This window comes from Danio aesculapii, chromosome 7 (genome assembly GCF_903798145.1).
Source record: "Danio aesculapii chromosome 7, fDanAes4.1, whole genome shotgun sequence".
Classification (NCBI taxonomy): domain Eukaryota; kingdom Metazoa; phylum Chordata; class Actinopteri; order Cypriniformes; family Danionidae; genus Danio; species Danio aesculapii.
The window spans coordinates 53172288-53196423 of record NC_079441.1 but is presented as its reverse complement, the minus strand read 5'-3'; the positions used below and the strand labels follow the sequence as shown (position 1 = coordinate 53196423).

The 24136-nt window shown below is 40.8% G+C and overlaps 1 protein-coding gene across 4 annotated transcripts in view; it reads right to left on the bottom strand.

Moving 5' to 3' along the window:
- Window positions 1–24136, bottom strand: part of cbfa2t3 (CBFA2/RUNX1 partner transcriptional co-repressor 3) — an 86741-nt gene that overhangs the window by 13766 nt on the left and 48839 nt on the right. For 3 of the 4 annotated variants that reach the window (XM_056462161.1, XM_056462160.1, XM_056462163.1), the window contains exons 2-8: window positions 7820–7966; window positions 5968–6209; window positions 5793–5882; window positions 3778–3959; window positions 2174–2454; window positions 1811–1896; window positions 909–1137 (exon numbers count right to left, since the gene is read on the bottom strand). In XM_056462161.1, the coding sequence (XP_056318136.1) occupies window positions 909–1137; window positions 1811–1896; window positions 2174–2454; window positions 3778–3959; window positions 5793–5882; window positions 5968–6209; window positions 7820–7966 (1257 nt within the window). Of the gene's footprint in view, window positions 1–908; window positions 1138–1810; window positions 1897–2173; window positions 2455–3777; window positions 3960–5792; window positions 5883–5967; window positions 6471–7819; window positions 7967–24136 lie in introns of those variants that run through there. The other variant, XM_056462162.1, reaches the window with a different exon arrangement.

The window sequence follows — 24136 nt, the reverse complement described above, 5'->3', positions numbered from 1 at the left end:
CCAAAAGTTCTCCCTGGTTTTGTGGGCTTGTCTTAGAATTTCACGACAGTTTGGTGCTGTGAGCCAGGCTAGAGAAATTCACAACACTCTTCAGTGTTTGGACTTTCAGCAGTAAAAATTAAACCAAGCTGTACTGAATTAAACTGAACTTCAACTCTGAAAACTGGACTGACACAGTTTCAACTTACTAGAACGTCCATGTTAAGCTGCCTTGACACAATCTACATTGTAAAAGTGCTATAAAAATAACTTAAAAAATAAATTAAATTGAATTTTGCTGGAAATTTTGTGCCACACTGTTCATATCCAAAATCGCTTCCTATGACCTTACATAGTGCACTATTTGAGGGAGCTGCCATTTTAGTGGACCATAGTGGACATTCTAAAGTGCACTTAATCAATCCCACAATGGATTGATAAACAGTAAACAGCTAAAAGTACCCATAACGCACTTTGAGAGTGATGTCACCAAAAGATGACATCCACAGAGAATTCCAGTCAGTGTAAGTTTCTATATAATCCCTTAACTGCCACCAAATTTAAAGCATACATCACGGTATTAATGACCTGGTGAGTGGAATCGGGTGTGCTAACTTGCAGACACAATCAAATGTAGTACTCTTGGTCCCTCAAAACATGGACATAGAGTGACAGAGAAGGATTAACTGCTCTAGACAAAGTTATAGAAAAGCTATGTAGCTATGGTAGGCTAGACGTAGGATTACATGCTGACCAGTCTGAAAAAAATCAGGCTTGAAGCCTAGTTTCAAATCATGTTCATCAGAGTGGTATGTTGGCTGATGGAAACTACTTAGGCAAGGATGGTGTCTGCAGCTGCTAAAAATGTGAGAGACATGCTGCGTGCCAAGCATCTGCGCCTGTGGCTGCATCTGCAGCGGTGCATGTACCTAGCGGCTGTGTTTCGCTGCTGTTAGGAGTGTTGGAGGAGGAAGAGTTGTGGTGGGGAGGAAGAGGAGGAGGCCGCTGGGCGGAGCTCCCACCTTTTTTCATATCCTCCACGTCGCTATAGCGACGGATCCAGTGGTTCATCTCCTCGCGGTCTGCCTCCTGGCAGCGTCGCAGCACGGTAAGGGAACGCCGCGTCTTCTCCACCATATCCATGATACAGTTTAGCAACTACAGAGAGGAACAAATAAAAAGAGATGAGAAACAGTTGAAGAGGATGTTATACAGCAACATTGTACTACTTAGTCCATAACATTTCCACAACGCACCTACATTTTTTTTATTGAAAGAGCTGATGAAATAGTGAGTACCATAAGCACAAGATATTTCGAACACTTTGTGTGCATATGTGTGTGTAATCCAGTGGTGCAGTAAGCGGTTGAGTGGTTAAGCAACAATAGCCCTGCAACAGCTGTGCTGCCAGTGGGAGAAGCCAAAACAATTCATTCTTCCCCCATGCTTCTGCGCCCTTCTCTCACTCTCTTCCTATTTTCTCCCATCTTCCTCCCCTCCCCTCAAAAACATCTCCCTTCATCCATGTGATGCCATTCTTCATTCTTTGAGTATGTTGTTGGCTGTATTTATTTCAGATTTGGATGCAATCCAGAAAAAGCCTGATTCCACAGACTCTACAGCCCTTGTCTCAGCTGTTCTCTCCAGTGGGAACATTCTCTACCGGGTTCCTAACTCCATCTGTGGCCTTTTTATTCGATATGGGTTTGAGCGAGTGTCAGTTTGTGTAGATGCAAAGGAGGTAAAGGTGAGATAAGCAAAAAAACCACGCTATTACTTGTGCAGTATGTATAAAAGATGTTAAAAGTGTAAAGCATCTGGTCACACATACGTTATCGAGGTGCTTCCATTCCTCAGCCCACTCACGGTCTGTCAGCCGATGATCAATCACTTCCTCCTGACGTGCTCCATGCACGGCTGTAACGCAAACATAGCACCATATTAGCATACACGCTAACAAAATAGAGATACATGCCTATGTAAGTGCAGTCACGTAGTTATTAAATGTTATTAAAACTACACACTTCAAATGATAAAATAATCATATTTGAATTTGTAAAATTACAATATTTGTAAAATCGCAGATGCAAAAAGAAAGTAAGCATTTTTTTCAGAGAGCACAATGTCACTTAATTCTGTTAAAATCACTCTTAATGTCCTAATGTAGCTTTACAATGGACTACACATCTCTCACCTGACTGCCGGTGACGGTCCCGGACATCCCTGTGTTCTGCGTGTCTGTAGGCGTCTCTGTAGTGGTGGGCAAGTGCCATGTCTTCCAAGCGGTAATGCTGCGGGGCAGGAGGGTTTGGATGTGGCAAGCCATTGGGCGGATGTGTTGGTAGGCCATTGGGAGGAGGGTGGGCTGGTAAGCCACTGCTGGGGCTAAAGCGCTGACTGGGGCTCACTGTGCATGGACGTTTGGCCAGGTGCTCTTGGTGCAAACCGTCCCTGTCCCCCGCATTCTCTTTGGTCCTGTTAGAAGGAATGTAGACATACTTAAAATACATTCAAGAGAAAACAGGGCCATTGATGGTTTTGCATTTCTGCAGTTTAAACCATCCCACCTCCCTCTTTCTCTCTGCCCTCCACTCATATGTCCAAATGTTGAGTCCAGCTGTGAGCCATATGTGGACTCTAGCCTTCATATACCAAGAAGCGGAGTTAAATCCCGACCCCTTAATCTTTCCCGTTCTCATCCGTTTCTCTCTCTCTGTCTCTCTCCTGAGCTGCTGTACTGCGAAAGCTGCTCCCTTTGGCAGATGTTCAGTGACACTGGCGTTTTGGAGCCATCTGGCTGGCCTGTGCTGCAGTGTTGATAATAATCTGTTTAGCTGAGTGCAGCAGCCAGGCATTCAGGGCTAAAGCTCCTCTCCCTTCTGCAAGCATGAACTACATGTGTGTGCAAGGACTGCGCAAGCTTGTTTTCTTGCACTTGAGAGTAGAGTGCAGTTGGCTCGAACATCTGACTCTGGCGGCATGTAGGACACCCCATCATGCCCGCCTCCGCAACCAATCCAAAAACTTCTAACCTTTTCCAGTTTTTTTTTTTTGTGGTTGTGGCCAGATATCCCACAAATCAAAGCAACAGCTGGGGCTCCCGTTGTGATATGGTAAGCCTAGGTTTCAGAGATGGAGGTGTATGGATTACAGTAGGGGACTGCCCATTCCTCTACCCCCACCTCTGGCTTTTTCTCTGTCTTTCTTTTTCTCTATATATTCATCCCTCCCTCCCCCAGGATCAGTTCAAGCAGGGGTTCAGCAAGATCACCATCTGGACACATCACTGACATATGGGCAGCTACCGGGAAACTAACAGGACACAATGTGGATGATAGAGTAGAACAAAAACAAAAGAAGATATACAGGAATATACTGTAGGAGCTACAAATTCATTTCACTGTAAATATTAAGACTCTCAAGCTTGCTAGATGTCTCTCTATTGTATGTAAAGAATATGGACTATGTTTTTGTGTGATGATAGAGCATATCAGTCCGTTTCTACTCCACAGGCAGCTGGCACCACCAGGCAAATATGTCACTTTCATTTCCACCTTCCCACTGCCCACCTCACAGTCTCTTTCTGTGTGGCCTAACCTTCCCACAACCTCCACTCATTACATCGACTCTGTGTGCATTTCAAAGCCAGACAGGAAGAAGAATGCCCAGGGCAAGGTTGTGTTGACATTTACCATGGCTGTCTACATTTTTACCTTTTGCTTGACTTTGTAGATATTTATGACTTAAGGTATTTGTTATAAAAATGGTACACAGAAAGACAAGTTTATGTGTGTGTACCTGTCTGGGGTACGTCTCTTGCCATGCTCGTTGAGTTCCAGCATGATCTCAGAGGAGTCCAGGGGAGAGATGGCATTGGCGTCCAGCAGAAGCTGTTCATGCTGGGCCAGATACTGGGCTGGGGTCTGCTTAGCCATCCGGGCACAGTGAAGTAGCTCCCTCTGCAGGAGGGGCAAGTTAGCCTGCCAAAAGGAAAGAAAATTACATTAATAAAATATTGAATTTGATGAAACTTTCAAAAGATAAAATCTTTATCTTTAGTCTTGCTAAGCCACTGCACCAAATTTGGTCTAGTGAAGCTGGTTGACCTGGAAGTTCTTTAACTGAATAATTCTTGCTAGTCAGGCTAGTTTGCTAGTACAACTGATTGTTTGTGATTGTACAGTTTATGATCAACGCTGATCAGAATGTCTTTGTGTATTAGTCGGTTGGTACTGTATGAGTTATTGGGTTACTTATCTAAGTGGTTTAATACTAAGCTGGTTAATCTAGTCAGCTGTTTGAATGTTGTCTTTCAGGCTAGGCTAGACAGGGGCATCAACATTGCACCAAGTTGGAGACCAGTATCCAAAACATGACACATGCTGCATATGATTGGATAGTTTAGTAGTTCAGCAGGGTTTGTGCTAAGAGAAAAAGAAAGAATGAGGATGAGATAAAGCAGACACTTTCTCTGGCCCACCACGTGTTTGTTCATTGCTTAGGTCGGTCTGCAGTAGGAGAACTGTACTGCCTTTCTCTCTCTCACCCTTTCTTTTTTGTTGTCTTTTTCTCTTTGGCTGTCAGTATAACACTACACAGCTGGCTGATGATACAGATGTGTAACATCAACACTCTGCAGGCCTCTGACAGCAGGCTGTGAGCAATGTGCTGGGTGCCATGTACCACAGTGCTCTGCTTTGAATAAAACACTCACACTATGAGATATGTCTTGTGTAGTCTATATCTCACTAGCACACATCCACACACAGTGGAAGACTGCAGGGGGGTGCTCCATGGCAACTTTCCACACCAAACATTTTCCTGTTCTGTAATGTGGTCGGTGGATATATAATCTTTATACAACCAATAAAAAAAAATCTGAGATTTAAGCGTGTGGATGTGTGTTTTGGAATGGTTGTTTCCTAACTGGAGCAAAGCATCAACTGGAGGTGGTTATCTTTAAACACTACACAATTAGGTATTGTCTTTGATTCAGGGAGTCAGGATGAACTATATGGCCTCAAATATTTTACAGTAAAGCATGCGATAACCAAAGTGTTTGAATTTGATATTCGAATTCCATATTTTGCGCCTAAATGCAGAATTATTTGAGAAAGCACCACAATGCATCAGAGAATCTGTGTATATGTTTGAGCCCTGGATCATAGTGATGTCTGAGGACAAAAAGGGATCAGCTCAAAGACAACAGCAGCAGAGCAACGGAAAGCTGTGCTGCTTACAGCACCCACTGCAACATCTGCCAGGAAATCTTCTTTGGCCCACACTACTCCTCTCCACTCTGGGTAAACACAAGTGTGCCAATTTTAATGAATCACAAATGATGGCCATATGGAGCACTAGATCAGCACAGCCCAGCCACAGCAGAGTTGGGGGTGGGAGGGTGTAAGGGGCTGCGGATGCTTTATCAAATGTACTCCACTCATCTACACACACAGGCAACCATGTATCCGGGATTGGGGAAATACTGAGTGAGTCTGTTCATGTGTGTGCCGATGCTGGCTGCCATCCATCTACCTTCTTTTTGTTTGTCACTTTGCCTGTCTGTCTCAAAGTCCCACTACCCTCCCCCTCCACCCCTTCCCATATGGTACACCATAAGGAAGAGCTCCTCATACAGATACAGAAAGACTTTAAGAACTCTGTTGGAGTAGTCTCGGCTTCAGACGCGATACGCAGAGACCATTCCCTCACGGATGCATATTGCACAAAAATGTCAAGAGCTTTCTCAAAATATTGTGTAAGATATTATAAGACTGTGTCTTTATGAGATGAATGTGTTTTTGTGTTCTTACCTTGAGAAATGGAATGACAAAGGGGCGCAGGGGAAAGTTTGTGGCTTCCTGAAGTTTGGAGTGGAACTCTTCAATGGTTAGAGTTGAGTTCTGATAAAACAGAAAGAGCAATCCAATGAACACTTTTTGAAGAAAAGAATCAGAGTCAGTACAACAAACACAGTAGGACACTCACCACTAGCCCCAGTACCAGGCTGCGTACACGTTCTCCAATCTCAGGTGAGATGTCATTGCCAAATTGCTGCAGTGTGGTAAGGAAACGTTTAAGTTTACAGAGTTGCCGGGCTCCACAGGCTGGGGGCAGCTGCTGGGTAGGCAGGGAAGCAGTAGATGAGGTGGCCGGTCCATTGCTGAAGCCATTAGGGGTTGAGGGAGCTCCGTTTAGTGCCGTTGGAGAGTGACTGCTCCCATTCAGCACTGAGGAAAGAGAGCCACTGTTTGTATTAGCATCATTTAAGTTACGCCAGACTCCTTTGCCTTCCTTTTTATCCATTTCAGTCCTGGGAAGTGCTCTCCAGGAAGTTCCAATGTAGCATGAAGAGGGCACATGCATCCCGAGAAAAGCCAAAGAACACACTGAAACTACAGATACACTGTGACAGTACTGCAGCAAGTTGCCCTGCACTCTTCGTTTCATTCTCTACTTTGAACAAACTCTGCAAGTGGGACCACCAACTACCCCCTCTCTCTCTCTCTCGCTATCTCTCTCCATGAGATACACACACACCGCCCACCCGGTCTATTACTCCCCATTGCTCTCCCACTCACTCACTCACTAAGACACAACTATAAGAAGAACGTGTTAAAGAGGTCCCAAAAATAGCCCCCTGGACTGGGTTACTTTTATTCCAATAGCAGGTGTGTGTCTAAATCAGGCTGTGCACATGTCTACCAGCTGAGAGCAGATTTGCAGCTTTCAGGCCACCAGGCCGACCCGTCCACACTTCCACTGCATCTCATCCCTCCACTCTTTCCTCTTCCTGATTGTCAAGTGCCTTCTTCCTAAGAGTAGGCCTTATATCTTATGTCACCTATGCCTGAAGCTCTGACCACAGATAAACAAACATTACAATAGTAGTGGACACACCATGAGGGTTTAGAGTTACATACAGTAATCCTCTAGGACACCAGGAAGCATATGATTGTGCAAATACAACTCAAAGGGTAGATCTCCTCCAGGTTGGGAGGCATGTTTTCACTGCTGTGTGTATGAGTGTGTGCATGGCTTCATGTTGCAGAACACAGGGTCTTTCATTTCGCTTGTGCCCCTTTTTATCTCGCCATTCCAGGCAGGACACATGTGGGTTTACCATGTGACTCCCACACTTGTGTTCTGGTTTTAGAGTGGCAAGCAGGCTACGCTACGACCCATGCAACAGGTGAAACAACAAGACCCGTCATTGCTATATAGGGTAGCAAGATCTGCCAAGCCTTGCCGAGCCTGATGCTGCCCGTGAATTCTCCCGTATGCAGTAAACAAATCTCTTGCTGTGTATCTTAAGCGCTCGCACACCCAGACAATGGCTCAATCTGCCATACACAAACACTCTTAAATACACTTGCTCATGTTACAAGGGCATTCTCTGCTACAGTATATGAACACTCTTCCTTGACAATGGTTACTCATCTACAGTAATAGAGACTTTTAGAAATTGTGTTACTGCACTCATGTACAAATCATTATCCTAGATGTGTTATTGTTCAGGTAGCAAGGCAAATAATTGTTGACAGTGAACTAACTTACAAAGGAAGATTCTTGTCTGGCTGTTGCTGCACCATGACAGTAGTTCACACAAGAGAGATAAGTTACTATATAAAACAGTTTACCCTAACACTCCCTTGTGGTAAAACTGAGAATGTGACACAAATTTGCACTACATTATGAAATCCTTTCTGTTTACATACTAGCAGTTTGTTGCAGCATTCCATGCCTTTCAGAAACACTTCACAATTCTTCGCTATGTTTCTAGTCTGTTGTGAATGCAGCTGAAATCAAATTTCTGCATGTTATAACTAGGATCACTTACTTGTTGTGGGTGTGAATGACGCGTTGCGATTGGCTGCCTGACTGACAGCAGGGGGTGGTGGTGGCATTGTGGGCGGAGTTGACCTGGGCTGGGTTTTGACATCAGCAGGTGAATCTGGCATCGTTCCAGCCTTCTTTGCTGTGTTACCTGCAGATAACAAAATAGTTTTATTAATACTGCTTTGTTCTTTTAAACCAATGCCATTTTGTGAATGCCATAACAATGTTTTTGTACTGAAGGAACAGCCTTCCTGTGGAAATTGAAGTGAAGTTGAATCCAAAGAATCTTATTGAACTCTGGGAGTCTTGCAAGAACGCTTTCTTTGCCATTCCAGATGACTTTATTAAGAATTATTTGAGTCATTGCAGAGATGTATGGATGCAGTCTTCCAAGCTGATGGGAGTCATACACAACATTAATTCTTTTTCCACTGCACCATGCTTTTATATTCTATACTGTACATTATTGACAATCCTTTTGTCTAAGGAAAGTCAGACCTTACTGTCCTAATTAAATTTTGTTTTGGTAAAATAAGCGTAATCTAGAGGGCTTTTCCTTTCATATAAGCCACTTTTGATACCAAATGATCAACTAGAAGTCAAGTTATTATTTGTTGTTCTTAAAAGTTGGCCAGGCAGCAAGACTTTTGTCAGGTAGTGTATATGCCTCTGACTGTACAGTGCTTTGACTTAATGTGTCTGAAGCATGTCAGATAACCACCGGGTCACGGCTCTGACAACAAATACTCTACTCTGAACATGCATGAAAGCTACATGGCACTGGTTCAAACCATATCATGTTTGACACATATGTTGTGTCTTGTTCACGGTGCTGGATCATGCAAGTGGATTTTTTTCATCAGTAGCCCTCTAGTGAGTTGCTCAGACAGACTTATAATATTTCATAGCAGTAAATCTGTACACTCTCTGCTGATAGAGATAAAGTGTGGCTTTGGCAGACTGAGGCGGAGGGTAAATGTCACTGCTGTTGGAAACATCCAGTCACACCTGTTCTCCTACTCAGCTGCTGCTGACGGGACCCTACTGCCCACCACACAACCCCCCCCCCCCCCCCCCCCCCCCATTGCCCTGACATCCCCATCAATGTCCTCCACCCCCCACCCTCTCCCCCGCCTGTTGTCCGCTCTTGTCCGCCGGATGGACAGGCACTTGACAGCCAGTGACAAGTGCAGCTGGATCTGCTCCTGTCCATCACGGTGCTGAACACTTCAACAAGGCTGCGTTCACACCGACCCTCATCTCTGCTCCACTATGGGACCAAACATGGCAAGTCTTCTTCACTGTTGCCCGCCTGGACCATATTGGTCATATGACAATGCCTTTGTCTACCCAGCTTCTTAAACCTGCTGTCACATGTTGGTTTTCCAATTTTCTTTTCCACACATCTGAAGTAGCACACTCAATGTTGGCAGTTATGGGATGAAAGGGCAATTCATTGCTTTACGTTGATGCCTCTACATAAATGAGACCAAACATTAAATTCCAATAGTTGTTGAGTTCTGTTGGACCGGTGTCAACTCTGTTGGTATATCTTTATGCAAGTGAAAAAAACACATAAACTACACTTTTTTGCATGGTAAGAGAGCCAGACTGATCCAATAGTGGCAGGATTAAATCCTGGTAACAGCAGGGATTGTTGGTGTATCCACCTCAATACCATGGCTGAGGTGATTCCCTTGAGCAAGGCATCGAACTCCCAACTGCTCCCTGTGTGTGTGTGTTCCCAGGTGTAAGTTGCTTTGGATAAGTTCATAAATGTAAATGTAGAATTTATAACCATGTAACCCCCGCAGTCCTACTGCACCCATCTAGTTCTGAGCTGGGATAGAACCGGCGATTCTTTGTATGGGAGTTGGTTGCGAGGAGGGTAAAGACCATGGGCTCTAGCGTCTCACATCATGAGATGGGTATGACACAGGTATTACAATGAAGACGTATTATGAGGACATTGCTGATATTTTCATTTTTCAAAAGGCTTATGAATCATACAGACTGAGTTGTTTTTCGGAAAGTAAAACTGCACACACTTTCCTATGGTGTAGGGTTAGGAATAGGTTTGTGGTAGTGCAATAGAAAATGCAGTTTGTATTGTATAAAAACAATGGAAACCTGTGGAATGTGACACAATTGACAAAAACAAGCTTGTGTATGTTTGTGTGCATGTGTGTGAAAGCAAAGTTATTCCAAAAGAAGTAGCATCAGATGGTACTGAGATTAGCGCACAACATCACTGGTGACAGCTCTCATTTGCTACTCTTTACCATCATCTGTTGCCAAGAAAAATGCTTCAGATGCCATGAGCACAGAGGGAGAAACTTCAATGGTCATTTATTCTAGAGTCCATTCAGTCGTTCAAATATCAGATACATGTGGAACATTTTGAATGGTGTAGTTTGTTTGAATGAAATTTAAATAACTGCATCTTGTGTAATTATCCATCTATTTGTTTTGTTTTGTTAATGATTAGACCAGTGTTGGGTAAAAAAGTAAAATATTACAATTGTAAGCCTATCTTAATATTGTTTACAAAATGCTAAAATAACACAGTTTCACATCAGTTTTTTTTTGTAATGATTAAGATAGACTTAATATTTTAGCATATAACCTTTTTACCCAACCCTTCTGAAGACTATATTCAGTCATACAGTATATTGACAATATATACTGTGCTTGGTTCCACACAATTCCTCAACCCAGGCTCATTCTGATTACGTACCCCTATATACATTTCTGGAGAGAGCAAAATACGTCCCAGGAGCTACGTTTTTTTGCAGTTTTTGTTTTCATGAGTCCACCAGAGGCCGCTGTGTACGCTTTTTCAATTCTAAAGTTTCTCTCACGAGTGCCATTCACGCCTGCTGTTCTCACATAAATCCACCAGAGGCCAATGTCGACTGACTGACTTACTGACTGACCAACCGACCAATGCCCCATCCTCCCCATTTACTAAACCCAATCAATATTTTGTTAAAATCACCAATTGACCCGCCCACCCCTTTCCTAAACCCAACTGCAGTGTTTTGAAAAGCAATCCAGAAAAAAGAAAAACCCCGATTTTTAAAATGTTTTTATATTTTACCACGTTCTCACCCTGTTATTTACTTGTTGATTTTATTTTTTTAGCATTGGTTTTTGTCTTACCTGCTTTCTGGAACCGTTATTCACCAGACTCAAACCCTATTGTCATGGTCAACTGCATCTCAAGTCCGCCGATGTACGTGTCAAGCTACCGGACAAACTGGTAACAGCAGGAAAGCTGTCTATATAGAGGTAAGCGGTCAGCTGGTAAGCGGGAAAAGGAACGCCATCATACCACCCCATAGCATTCATTTTAAAGACAAAATGCAGCCATTTGTAGCTCTGGCTACATAATTTGTGATCTTGAGAAACGTATATAGGTCTCAGTTTTCAGAATGAGCCTGTGTTGCAATTCCTTCATGCTGTCACAACACAAATCGATAAAGATAACAAATTTAAGTTGGTTAAACCTAAAACAATTAAGTTGTCCCAAAAAAACTTAAAAATTGTGTTGTTTCAACTCATTTTAAATTAGTTTGAACAAGCAGCAAAAGAGTGTACACTGTAAAAAGCAATGGCTTAAAAAGTGAATAAATCTATTGCCTTAAACTGACAAGTTGATGTCAAATGTAAGTAATCTGTTGTAACTTAAAACTGCTAAGTTCACTTAACTTAATTGTTTAGAATTATGCACATAGTTCATTTATTTAATAATGTTAAGGCGAAGGGTTTATTCACTTTTTTAAAGTAAAGTCAACATTTTTACACTGTACAGTGCCATTCCAATAAATTCAATATTCATTATTTATTAAATGCTTTAACAAGACCAAAGTGAAAACTGAATATTCTAAAAACATGTCCATCAAACAGTGTTGTACCATGACACGTTTTGTTCAAGCAGGTAACTAAATGCACAAAGATAAGCATTAAACTAGAGCATGTTTCACCTATAGGCTGCAATGTGTGTTCTGTGTGTGAGGTAGTAACAGCAGCATGTGTTGAGCAGCAGGCTCTCTGACAGGCGCCTCTTGTCTCAGTGCTGTCACTCACTGTGGATCAGTTGCCCCCCGCTTCTCTCCACTGTCACCTTCAGTCCGATAGACCTCCCGAAAAACAGCACAACACCCTGACCGTATGCTGGGGCCACCAGCCCAGGCCATGTTCGGAGAAAGCCCCCACCACCTGGCCGAGATGTCATGTGCAAAAATAACTAAACGTACAGGGTCATAGCCAAACTACTAACAGCCAGATAATTGGTGGTCGACCTTAGAGGGATGACAGCTGCAGGAGGGTGGCAGGGTTTTAGGCTGTACTGTGGGTTAAGTTAGGGGTTGCTTTGGCTCAGGGGACATGGTAAGGGGCCGAGGAGCACAACATTTATGATGTTTTGGTGTTTTCTTGATCTTTTGGAGTGCCCTAAACAGGTATCATGCTACCTTTCACACACCCCAGCACCTCCCCACCATCTACCAACCTGTTCTCATTAATAAAAATTGGCAAAATAGCAGCCAATCATGACAAATCTGATATTTATAATATGTTTAAGCAATCACATCTTACTGTACATTCAGTAATACGAAGAAGGAACTTGATAAGCAAAATTAATAAGCAACTTCAGGGACAGACATTTAGACACCTTGTTTATTGTGGACTGACATTAGTTATTGCAGCAGCAGCTGGTAAGGACTAAAATCTATTTTAAAAGGCACATAAGAATAATCATTTGTTGTTTTACTCAGTGTTCATTTCATCAACGAAAATAATGACAAAAATAATCGTTGACGACCTTGTTTATTATGCAATTATTATGCAGTATTATGCAATTTTGTTGATAAAAAAAGAGGAGACTAAAATGTAGTTAAAAAAGATAAAAAATAACCAATGTTATAATTTTTAGATGAGCAGATCAGAGCACGCACAATCGTAGTTTTCAGTCAAGTGACTGTCACAGTTTCTGGATTCTGTTTTTAAGCCATATGGCTATTGTCCTAGTGGCCTGCGAGCCTTTGCTCTGACTTTTCAAGTAGCCTAGTGCAAAAAGACATCCCTAGAATTATTAATTTAAGTCAGTTGGAAAACCGTACAGTTATGGCATGACGCGCAACTGTTCCATGCCGTATGTTCGTAGAAAAAGTTTATTGCACATTGCACTTATGTTAAGCTATTTCAAAATACTACATAAGTGCATGTTTGACATTAGAAAAAAAAATGCACTGATGATGATGATGTTGAAATGCCGTTTCAAAATACAACATGAGTACGTTTAAATATTAAAAAGAGATATATATAGTAATAATAATAATGATAATGCTTCTGACTCTGATTCTGATTTCTGACTGTATATATATATATATATATATATATATATATATATATATATATATATATATATATATATATATATATATATATATATATATATATTAACTTAGATTTTTTTTTCTCTCAAATGATGTGTAACAGAGAATAAAAGCAGTTTTGAATTTTTTAAAAACCATTTTAAGGTCAAAATTATTAGCCCCTAATGTATAATATGAAAAATAATGTAGATATGAAAAATATCTAGTAAAATATTATTTACTGTCATCATGGCAAGGATAAAATAAATCAGTTATTAGAAATGAGTTATTAAAACTATTATGTTTAGAAATGTGTTGAAAAAAAATCTTCTCTCTGTTAAACAGAAATTTGGTAAAAAATAAACAGAGGGGTTAATAATTTTTTTTTTGGGGGGGGGGGGGTAATCTGACTTCAACTGTTTAAAGACTGCTTGAGCGTATTATGATGCAAAAATACTACATACAAAGTTAAACACTTGAGGTTTAATGGTAAGTCGTACAGTACTCTGACTGCCGCTGCATTGCTGACAAACACATAAGAAGTACAGATACATCTTAAATGAGAGGAAAAAAGCTATGTGTGTAAAAAGAATAGTTTTGGACAGGGAAGATTTATTTTATGGTTAATAAGTAATAAACATTGCTAATGTCAAAATTATATCTGTTTAGGAATTTTAGTCAACCCAGGCTCATTCTGAAAACGTATCGCTATATACATTTCTGGAGAGCGCCAAATACGTCCCAGAAGGTAAGTTTTTTGCAGTTTTTGCGAATCCACCAGAGGGCTCTGTGTACTCTTTTTGAGATCTCAAACTTCTCTCGCGAGTGCCATTTGCGTCTGCTGTTCTCACGTATGTCCACCAGAGGCCGCTGTCAACTGGCCCACCCTCCTCCTTCCCTAAACCCAACTAATAGTGTTTTCAAAAGCACCTATTGACCTGCCTACTCACTTCCCTAAACCCAACCGACAGCCCAATGTATATAGGGCTACGTTTTCAGAATGAGCCTATGTTGAGTTTAGTCCTTTGGTTTTGGGTTTGGTTATATCACCAACATTCAGGACTAAGCAATTGTTTTCAAGTATTACAAGTAGAGTAGTATATGAACACTAAAATAGCAATATTATGTGCAAAGAAGGATAATGCAAAGAGAAATTAGCCTTTAATTTTCATTTCTAAATTGACTGGTGCCCCAGGGCAATAAACATAACAAGGTATTAGGACTAATGCCATGCTGACCAAAATAGGCACTGGCTGGCCTGCCACACGGGGCTAACAGTGCACTGCTCTGTGCATCGCAGTCACTGTCATTGCCAAATGTAGACAGGTAGAGAGAGATCTTGCTAAGGCCACAAGCCCTGCCTGTCCATCTGTCACTCAGCCCAGCAGCTTGGAATCTCAGAGGGGCCATTAAACAAAGAACAATCCAGCAAACATTCACACAGACACACATCAAGCATGCATGACCAAGTAACGTTAATGTTAGAATTTAATTATTTTCATGTATGCCTATTTGCCATTTAAATAGTAGATTAGTATTATCCTGAGCTTATTGTAGTCCTATTATAGTCAAGGTATTGCTACTAGAGGTAGGGGTTGTTAGAAAATAGCCAAAGAAGTGCACCGTTTCTGTGGTTTGACATGATTTAAGCTTAAAAAAAGATGAATAAAATCCATTCCCTCTAAGGGCTGCTGCTTAAAAACTTCCCGACAGAAAAACAGGCCATAATCACTCCTTTTAATTTGCTCTTATGGGAGCAACACATGGTAATTCCTGTATGCAGTCCTCAGGAGATTCTATAAGTTGCCATGGCCTGGCTGCGGTGGTATGAACTCCCACAAGAGGACTGAGAAAGAGACAAGAGAGGCTGTTGAACAGAAGCTGAGAGGCAAGTCTGCCCTGCTCTGCCTGTATCCACTGTGGGATTACAGATATCTGATTAATCTGACCAGCTAAAGGACACAGTAGGACACACACACGCACAGGACACTGGATTTCACTTTTAATACATTAGTAGTCTATGTATGAGCCCCTTCTGTGGCCATCTGTGCTTCCATAAAGCCCAAACAAAGAATTACTCAGATAAGGTACGAAGAGAGACAGCGCTAACAAAATAGAAGATTCAAACTTATGGCTGCTTTAGCATCTGGAAAAACAGCATGTTCTGTTGCTTACAAATATGTAGATATTAATATATCCGTTGTTCCCACAAGAAAGCATTGAATTTGAGCGGTCGTACACTCTCAGAGATAATGTCAATGGAGTGGGACTGTTTTAAAAGGTACAAATTTGTACCTAAAAGGTCCACAATACCTCAAGGGTACATATTGGTACCTAAAAGGTACAAAAGTGTTCCTCTTAAAATTTGTAGGTACTAATATATACGTTTGAGGTACAAATATGGACCCTTTAAGTACAAATGTCTACTTTTTGAAAAGGTACCACCCCAGTGACCGCTTGCGTACCTTTATTTCTGAGAGTATAAGAGAGATACTGATTGCCCTCACACAAAGCTATCATTTGAATTTGACAACTTGAATGAAATCAAACACTTTCTTTATACTGTATTTTGTGAGACGTGTGTAAAGTGACATTTACATGAAATGACGAAGAACTCCATTAGGAGTAGTTTCAGAGTGAAAGGGATAAAAAAAAATTCCTCTGGGTATCTTCTTGCCTTAAAAATAAAGCAATTTATACACAGACAATCATACCACTATGAGACAGAGGAGCCATACTGAGAGATCAATAAACCAAATAGACCTAGCTCACAGCACAATACGCTTTTAACAGACCACCTAAAAGTGTGTGATTTGATCCTCGGTACCATTATTCTGTAATAATCTTAAAGCAGTTTCTGTTGTCTTGACCATATGCTTGATTTCCAGAGGAAAGTGCACTCTTTTAGGACAGCTAAAACTAACTGTGTCTATCAACTTTCCTGTGCTATATTCAGATTTTTAAATGTGCACCACAGAAGTGCTCCAGTTTGTAATTCTGAAGCTTTTTTGGAATCTTTTTTAAATCAGTGGACATTTGTCTTCAGTAAAAGGTCCAAAGACGCAAGAATCCATCATATAATGACAAGCCCAGAATTCTGGTTTCTGTGATTTGCTCTTTTTGAAGCTTGTGCGAGAGAGATGTGTGCATGTGGAGTGGCTTATTTTGTTAGGCTTAGCTACATGTGAGCTAAATCTAACAACAAAAATCACTTTAAGCGCATTCAGCACAATCCTTAAAGGTAAGAAATAATTACAAAGTAATGGTTTGTATATGTTTATATAATGTACAGTGGCAAATATATTTACTTACTTACTTCCAGGGCCATTTTAATACAAAGTTGATATTTAGCTGCACCATATTGATGTTTCGTAGCATCTAGTTTTTATGAGGTGGGTTGTTAGCCCAACGTTCAACCTGAAGGACTAGAACATACACTACGGACAATTTAGCTTACCCAATCCACATATAGTGCATGTCTTTGGACTGTGGGGGAAACCGGAGCACCTGAAGGAAACCCACACGAACACTGGGAGAACATGCAAACTCCACACATAAATGCCAACTGACCCAGCTGGGGCTCAAATCAGTGACCTTCTTGCTGTGAGGCAACAGTGCTACACACTTTGCTAACCACTAACAAATTGTCTTTCAGGGTTACCTTTTTTGTTAATCTGTAGTCATTGTTATTAGATTTATATAAAAGCAACAGGTCTAATGAATGACCTCATTTCAAAACCTAGGTACACATGGTTCCTTCCTTACACTGTCACTTGTTCCAACCATTAGTCCACACTGAGCTACCTTTCACTCAAACGCAAGGAAGAGCCCCTTAAGATAACCCTCTCTCTTGTCACATGGCTTTTTTCCCTGTCCCTGTATCTACACTCCCCCCATCCACCACTCTGTAATTCCCCCAGTCTCCAGGAATGCTCTTGTTTTTAATTTCTCCCAGCTGCTCTGGCTCTGTGCCCGACCGCCTGCCTTCCCACATCTGCTCCCCATCAGGCTGCTGCCGAGTCCACACAAACAGAGGCCTCTCATCAAAACAGCAGGATTACAGCCCTCGACCCCTGGCCGGCACTTCAAGACCCATCCGTCCGCTATCCCTCGGTCCCAGCCACCCCACCATCTCTCCACATCATCACCCAAAGCTCCTCTGTAGACCCCTGGACCGGAGCCAACATTTTAAAAGTATCATGCAAAAGAAACAAACATTGCTACAAGGTACAGATCAGACAGACAATATCCAATGTTACAGAAATGTATGTACTAATGTGAATAAATACCTTTTTTTCAACAAAAAGACATATGTGCACTTTATATTCAAAGGCTGTTTAAAAAGGTAGACTGCAACAGTATGTTACCTTCTAATACAGCATAATGTTGGGCCAAAATCTAAGGCAGCCTTAATGTATCATTTCTATGTATTATTTTAGAGACAGGGAGTTGAATACAGAACCTGGTGTTCCATTTCAGTTAGGAGATTCCCTCTGTAGGCTGTATATATATTTATACATATATATATACATATATATATATATATATATATATATATATATATATATATATATATATATATATATATATATATATATATATATATATATATCCATAGGGTTGCTATCTGAAAAAGGGTTTCATAGTTCTTTAAGTTACAGAACTGAGTTTTTAAAGTCAACCTATCTATATTCAGTTGAGCAGCATCATGTTGTCTCTACAATGGACAAGAGGCCTTATCCCTTATTTACAACTAATTCAATCATATTACAATAAAAACAGGGTGAAAGAGCATGCACACAGAAACACACTCTCTGTGAGCCTAAGCAGGCGTCTTCAGCTGAGCAAATATGTTTTGAGAAAACAAACATTCATATGGCAATAAATGCGTATTTAGTCACAAGCTGAACAGACCCCTGGGCCCTGAGACTCTGTATATGGATGTGTGTGAGAGAGATGTCCAGCATGTGCGGGTGTGTGGGAAAGAATGCTAGGGTCACCAAAGAATGGTGTATGAATAACCACAGTACAGTTGTGTTAAAGAGCATAGAGACACATTCTCTTGTTCCAGATCCAGAAAGATCCTTGTATCCGTCTGTTACGAGGCAGCAGACATATGCTAAGCACTACTGTTCTCTTGGGTTTCACCTCATCCAGGAAGTGGTAACAGGGGAATATCTCAACTCAAAATGATTAAAACAGCATGTTGATAAAGTATTTTAATAAAGCCGAGTTAAGATGTGAACGAAATCAAACATGTTTACTGACAAATCATTCCGATCCCAAACACAGTCACAGAGTGTTCTAGCCTGATTTAGCCTCAAGGATGTGGATAAATGCTCTTGCAAGTCCTTCTACAGCATTGCTGTAGAATCATATATTACTTAAACATGCCATTCTAAACCAAATCATTACCTATACCTATATCTAAACTCAGAAGGAAATTCTAGGCTGCAAAGAAGTTGTTTTTGGTCTTTGCCTTTCCCCAAGGTGGTAGCAACAGTTATACCTGGAGAAAGCTACTCATCAGCATTTCCACTTACAGGATAGTTCATTATGGGAACTATTAGCAAAGCTAACCAGCCAAACCTTGACCTTAATGATGCTGATTCAGGAACATGTCCTACTTGCCAAGTCATGAACTACATACTTCAGAGGGTACCTTACTGTCATCTTGCTAATCCAGGCTGGTTTCTGTTGACTTGTTGTGTTGCTGAATTAGGCAGCATAACCATCTTGAATATAGGCAGTAAACTGGATCTACCAGAATTGTCTTTTTTGCAATGACCTAGGGCAGGGGTCACCAACCCTGTTTCTGAAGACGAACCTTCATGCAGATTTTAGTCGCAAACCTGATGAAAAACACTTATCTGTAATTATCATGTGCTGCTTCAGGTACTAATTAATTGTGTTGGAGCTGAACTCTGCAGCAAGGTACATCTCTAGGAACAGGGTTGAGGACCTCTGACCTAGGAGGAAGCCTTGCTGGTCAGGCAAATTAAGAGTAACATCAAAAATACACTAGCATATCCAAAGGACTTGCTATTGTTTTTGTGCTGCCTTGAATATTATAGTGATTGTTGAATTATTGTTGGCATCTGTTCTTCGCTGTGAGGGCATGGTCAGTGGTCAGGGCTCTGCAAAGCCCAGCACTACCCCAAAAGACACGAGAGAAAAAAACTTCCTTTTCAGATTTCTCCCAATGGCTGCTAATAAAATCCAGATGTTGCTGAGCTGCTCTCTACCCTTCTCCCTCCTATCCTCTCCTCAGCCGCCCGGCCTTAGCCATTCCTAAATAAAGGAAAGTATTTGTGACATTCAGCCGAGCCGGGATGTGCCAAGAACAACTCCCCAGCTCGGCCCATCTGGAGTTTGTTAGGACAGCACTGGGCACCAATCGAGATGCAGAGATTAGTGTATGGCCACTTCTACAGGAATACGGAGCATGCAAATACACATTCTCAAGAAAATGTTTGCTGTTTAGGTTTAATTGAGCGGTCTGGGTTTGTCTGTGTGTGTTTAAAGTGCAAGTTTCACAGAGCAAGGTTTCTGACCCTCCACCCTTCTGTGGACTTGTTGCGTTTGTAGTTGTTTCCTGTACTGCCTCAAGTAACCGTTGTGCTTAAGGCGGAGGGACTGTGTTCACGGTGTGCACCGCTGTTCTGAGCTCACCCACCTGAACATCAATAACTGTCACACACTCTTACAAGCACACACACTGCAACGTCCTCAGCCTCAGCTCAGGCACCTGGGGACCAAGAGTACTGCAGGCAAACAGCCATCACCAACACATCTGTCAACTGATATTCAGAGAGAGAGATAGTTCTTTAGTTACAGGCGAAAAAAGGTACAAATTAAAAGGATGCGGTATATAGTAACTTTTGACCATCAAATACCTTTCAACACTGACAGCAACAACAAAATCACAGACAATCAAACCCTTTTTGACATTTAATACACAGCTATGTTTTGTTTTAACCTGAAGTGAAAGACCAGATTATATGGGTCTATGGAACAATGCACCATTAAGCAATATTTTGTGATTGTCCCCTTTTGCACCATCTGTTCAACTATTTTGTAGACAAACAGTTTGATACTAGAAACTAATTTAAGAAACAACATTAAGCTATACAAAACAATAAAACATCTGTTCTTCTTGGAGAGCCAAAATTGACTGTTTTAAAGTACCACTGAGTGGTATGGTTTAGTACGCTTTTATGGGCGTTTCCACTATCAAAAGATACCAAAAAGCTAACCGTACCATACCACTTTTTGGGTACCCTTTCGAAAGGACAACAAAAGGGTACCAAAAGGTGGAGCAAGACGCACAGTTGAACGCTTTTGATTTACAGAGATACGTCACTAGCTAAAAAGTAAAGAAAGGAAGCGGCATTTTTAAATATACAGCCAAGACATTAAACCGTAATAAAATATACATATAATAATGAGCCATGATTGACCAGAGCTTAAACAAACCTAGTCATTGTCTTGACGAATAGCCGCAAAGCCAAGAAGAAGAGCAGAATCTACCCTGTGCCTCGTAGTTGTTTACAAGGCCATCGAAAGTGCGAGCGGTTTCGCTTTCTCAAGAGAGTTCGCATGCACATCTATATTTGAAATAATGAACTTCTTGAGCTGATGATAATAATGTGCGTGTGATTATTGAAGCGCTTCTGACATCCAATCTGTTCAGAAATGGACAAAAAAAGAGAGTGACGCGCAAAAAAACTGAGCAAATGATTCTTTCAGCAACCTAAAACATGAACAAACTGCCATGTTTATCATCGCCTTTTGGACTATTATGAACTCGGAATGACGGAATTACTTTCTAACAGGTTACATGTGCTTGTAAAGACTAAAGACACATATGAGAGTTTTGCATTGACTGTAGGCTACATGTTGTGTGTTGTTTTTCACATAAGGACTAAATGTATGCTGTGTGTAGTTTTTCTGTAATTGGTAGCATAACTGAGACTGTAAGGGGCTGTATGTGTTTATATATGTTGCATTTATTTATTTATTTATTTAATATAATTGGATACCATTGGTACCCTTTTGGCAGTGGAAATGCAAGCCTGATAAAGGTGACCCATATTGTATTGTATCGTATCGTACCACTCAATGATAATGGGCCATTATTTGGACAAATGCTTCAAGAATGATCATTATGAAACAATTACCATTTTCCCATCAAGGCTGATAAATAGTTATAATAGCTCCACTTTCCCTTAACTCATGTATTGCTTTAATAGTGGGGGAAAAGAGACAAAATGATCTATGACAGAAATCTGTTTGCTCTCAGCACTTCCACAAACAAGCTCCCCAATCAAAACACCTGCAGCTTCACCCAACACCAATTAGCTCATCAAGCTTTTAATTACTCTGTTAATTGCATACAGGCAGCGTGAGGGGCGGCTAGGGAATTAGACACAGAAGCCCTCCAGAGGACCCGCCTTGACAATCCTAACAAACAAAGAGGACGTGTGCCAAGCAAAACACACAGGGCCTACACACACACACACACGCCACAGATCCCCTGCTCACATGACTGGAAGGAAAACAAGAGTGGCTATAACGCCATGCCACCATGCTCACCATCTGTTACTGCGCTAGAAATGATGTCACATCCTGTCACATGGATGACTATTACCTGGGAGAAGGATGAAAATGTAAATGAATGGAAAGAGATGTTGTTTGCCTTTCTGTTGGCTGGTGTTTTGCATGTACGGCAATAAAGTCATACGTTTTTACTATTCATATCACACCGGTGTGATATACTGATTTCCTCAAAACATAAACTGTTGAAATCGGTGTACATGTTTACAATATTATATTCAGTACAGTCATAAATATACTGTTTATTTTGCATGCTATGCCATATGCTAGCAATCTGAAATATTTCTGTTTCACTGTTCTGGTCTAAGGCTGGATCCAGCTGTACTGACTGTACACAGACGGCATTCACAACTGACTAACTCGGTTCCTCTTGCTTTTTTCATCCTAATTCCCTGACTGGGATGACTACCTCCATTTTTTCTCACTCTCCTTCTCCCTGATATCCTCTGAGAAAACAACAGAAGTGTTTGGCTGAGGAGGCGTATCCAGGAAATAGTGGCAGGCCCTGACTTCCTGTGTGACAGGTGCACGATGCGGGGCCTGACAGCTGCTGTCTCTCCACAGTATTCACTCTCTCTCTCTTTCTCTTTCTCTTAGGCTATGGCCAGCTGTAGCCTAGTACTGCTCTTGTTTGCTTTGGCTCTTGCGTCATTACAGCTTGCTGATTTATGGAGCACAAAGACTGAAACCTGTCCAACTCAGACACATAAAAACACTTGCATATATATAACTAATACAAATCTACTTTTATCTATGGTGTATATTAATTAATGTTGTCTTCTTCTATTAAATTGTTGGAGTTGTGCAAGGGTACAGTCCCCAAGGATGATACGTGCAATGGTATTGAAGAATCACCCTATTAATCATTATGCAGTTCTACTATAGTGCATGTACAATTACTATTATACCTATAAAATACCCAAACTATTTAGCATGGCAATATCATGCTAAATTGTGGAGTATTGTTTCTTTTTTGCATGACTCCCATGAGCTTGGAGGACTGCATTTGTACATCTCTGCAATGACTCAAATAACTTATTAATAAAGTCATCTGGAATGGCAAAGAAAGTGTTCTTGCAGGACTTTCAGAGTTCTTCAAGATTCTTTGCATTCATCTTCAATGCCTCCTCCTTTATCTCACCCCAAACATCTCTAGTGACTGAGCTGGCCAATCCTGGAGCTGTATCCCACTGAAGAATTTTCCCTCTCCTGTGGTTTGTAATGTAATGGGCAGCACAAATGTCTTGATACCTCAGGCTGTTGATGTTGCCATACATTCTGCAGATCTCTCGCACGCCCCCCAAACCATGATTTTTCCTTCACCAAACTTGATTGATTTCTGAAAGATTCTTGGGTCCATGAGGGTTCCATTAGGTCTTCTACAGTATTTTTGATGATTGGGATGCAGTTCAACAGATGATTCATCTGAAAAATCTAACTTCTGCTACTTTACGAAATGATCAACTAGAAGTCGAGTTATTATTTGTTGCTCTTACAACTGGGATCGATGACGAGACTTTTGTCAGGTAGTGTAAATATATATATCATTATGGATATTGGGCAAGACATGGGCAGTGAATGTATCTTTATTATTGTTGCCATATTTACTCACTGACAGTAAACAGTTTAATAACCTTTACTTTTTACAGAATTTATACACAAACATTTACATTAATGCTGGATGCTACTTCATAAAAATGTAATCATTATGTTACTTGTTTAACCCTCTAATATATTTTATATATTTCTTAATATATCAGCCTTCACATTAAAGTACCTGAAAGCAAAGAAGGTCAAGATGCTCCAGGAATGGCCAGCTCAATCAACAGACATGAACATTATTGAGCATGTCTGGGGTAAAATTGAAGGAGGTGGCATTGAAGATGAATCTAAAGAATCTTGATGAACTGGAAGTCCAGCAAGAACGCTTTCATTGCCTTTCCAGATGACTTTATTAATAAGTTATTTGAGTCTTGCAGAGATGTATGGATGCAATCCTCCAAGCTCATAGGAGTCATACACAATATTAATTCTTTTCCCACTGCACCATGACTTTATATTCTATACTGTACATTATTTCTGTTAAATGACAAGACTTTTGTCTGAGCAAAGTCAGACCTTACTGTCCTAATTAAATAATTAAAAATCAAGGCATAATCACATTTTATTTTGGTAAAATAAGCATAATCTAGAGGCCTTTATCTTTTATATAAGCCACTTCTGATACCAAAAGATCAACTATAAGTCATGTTATTATTTGTTGTTCCTAAAACTTGGAAAGGCGACAAGACTTTTCTCAGGTAGTATATATATATATATATATA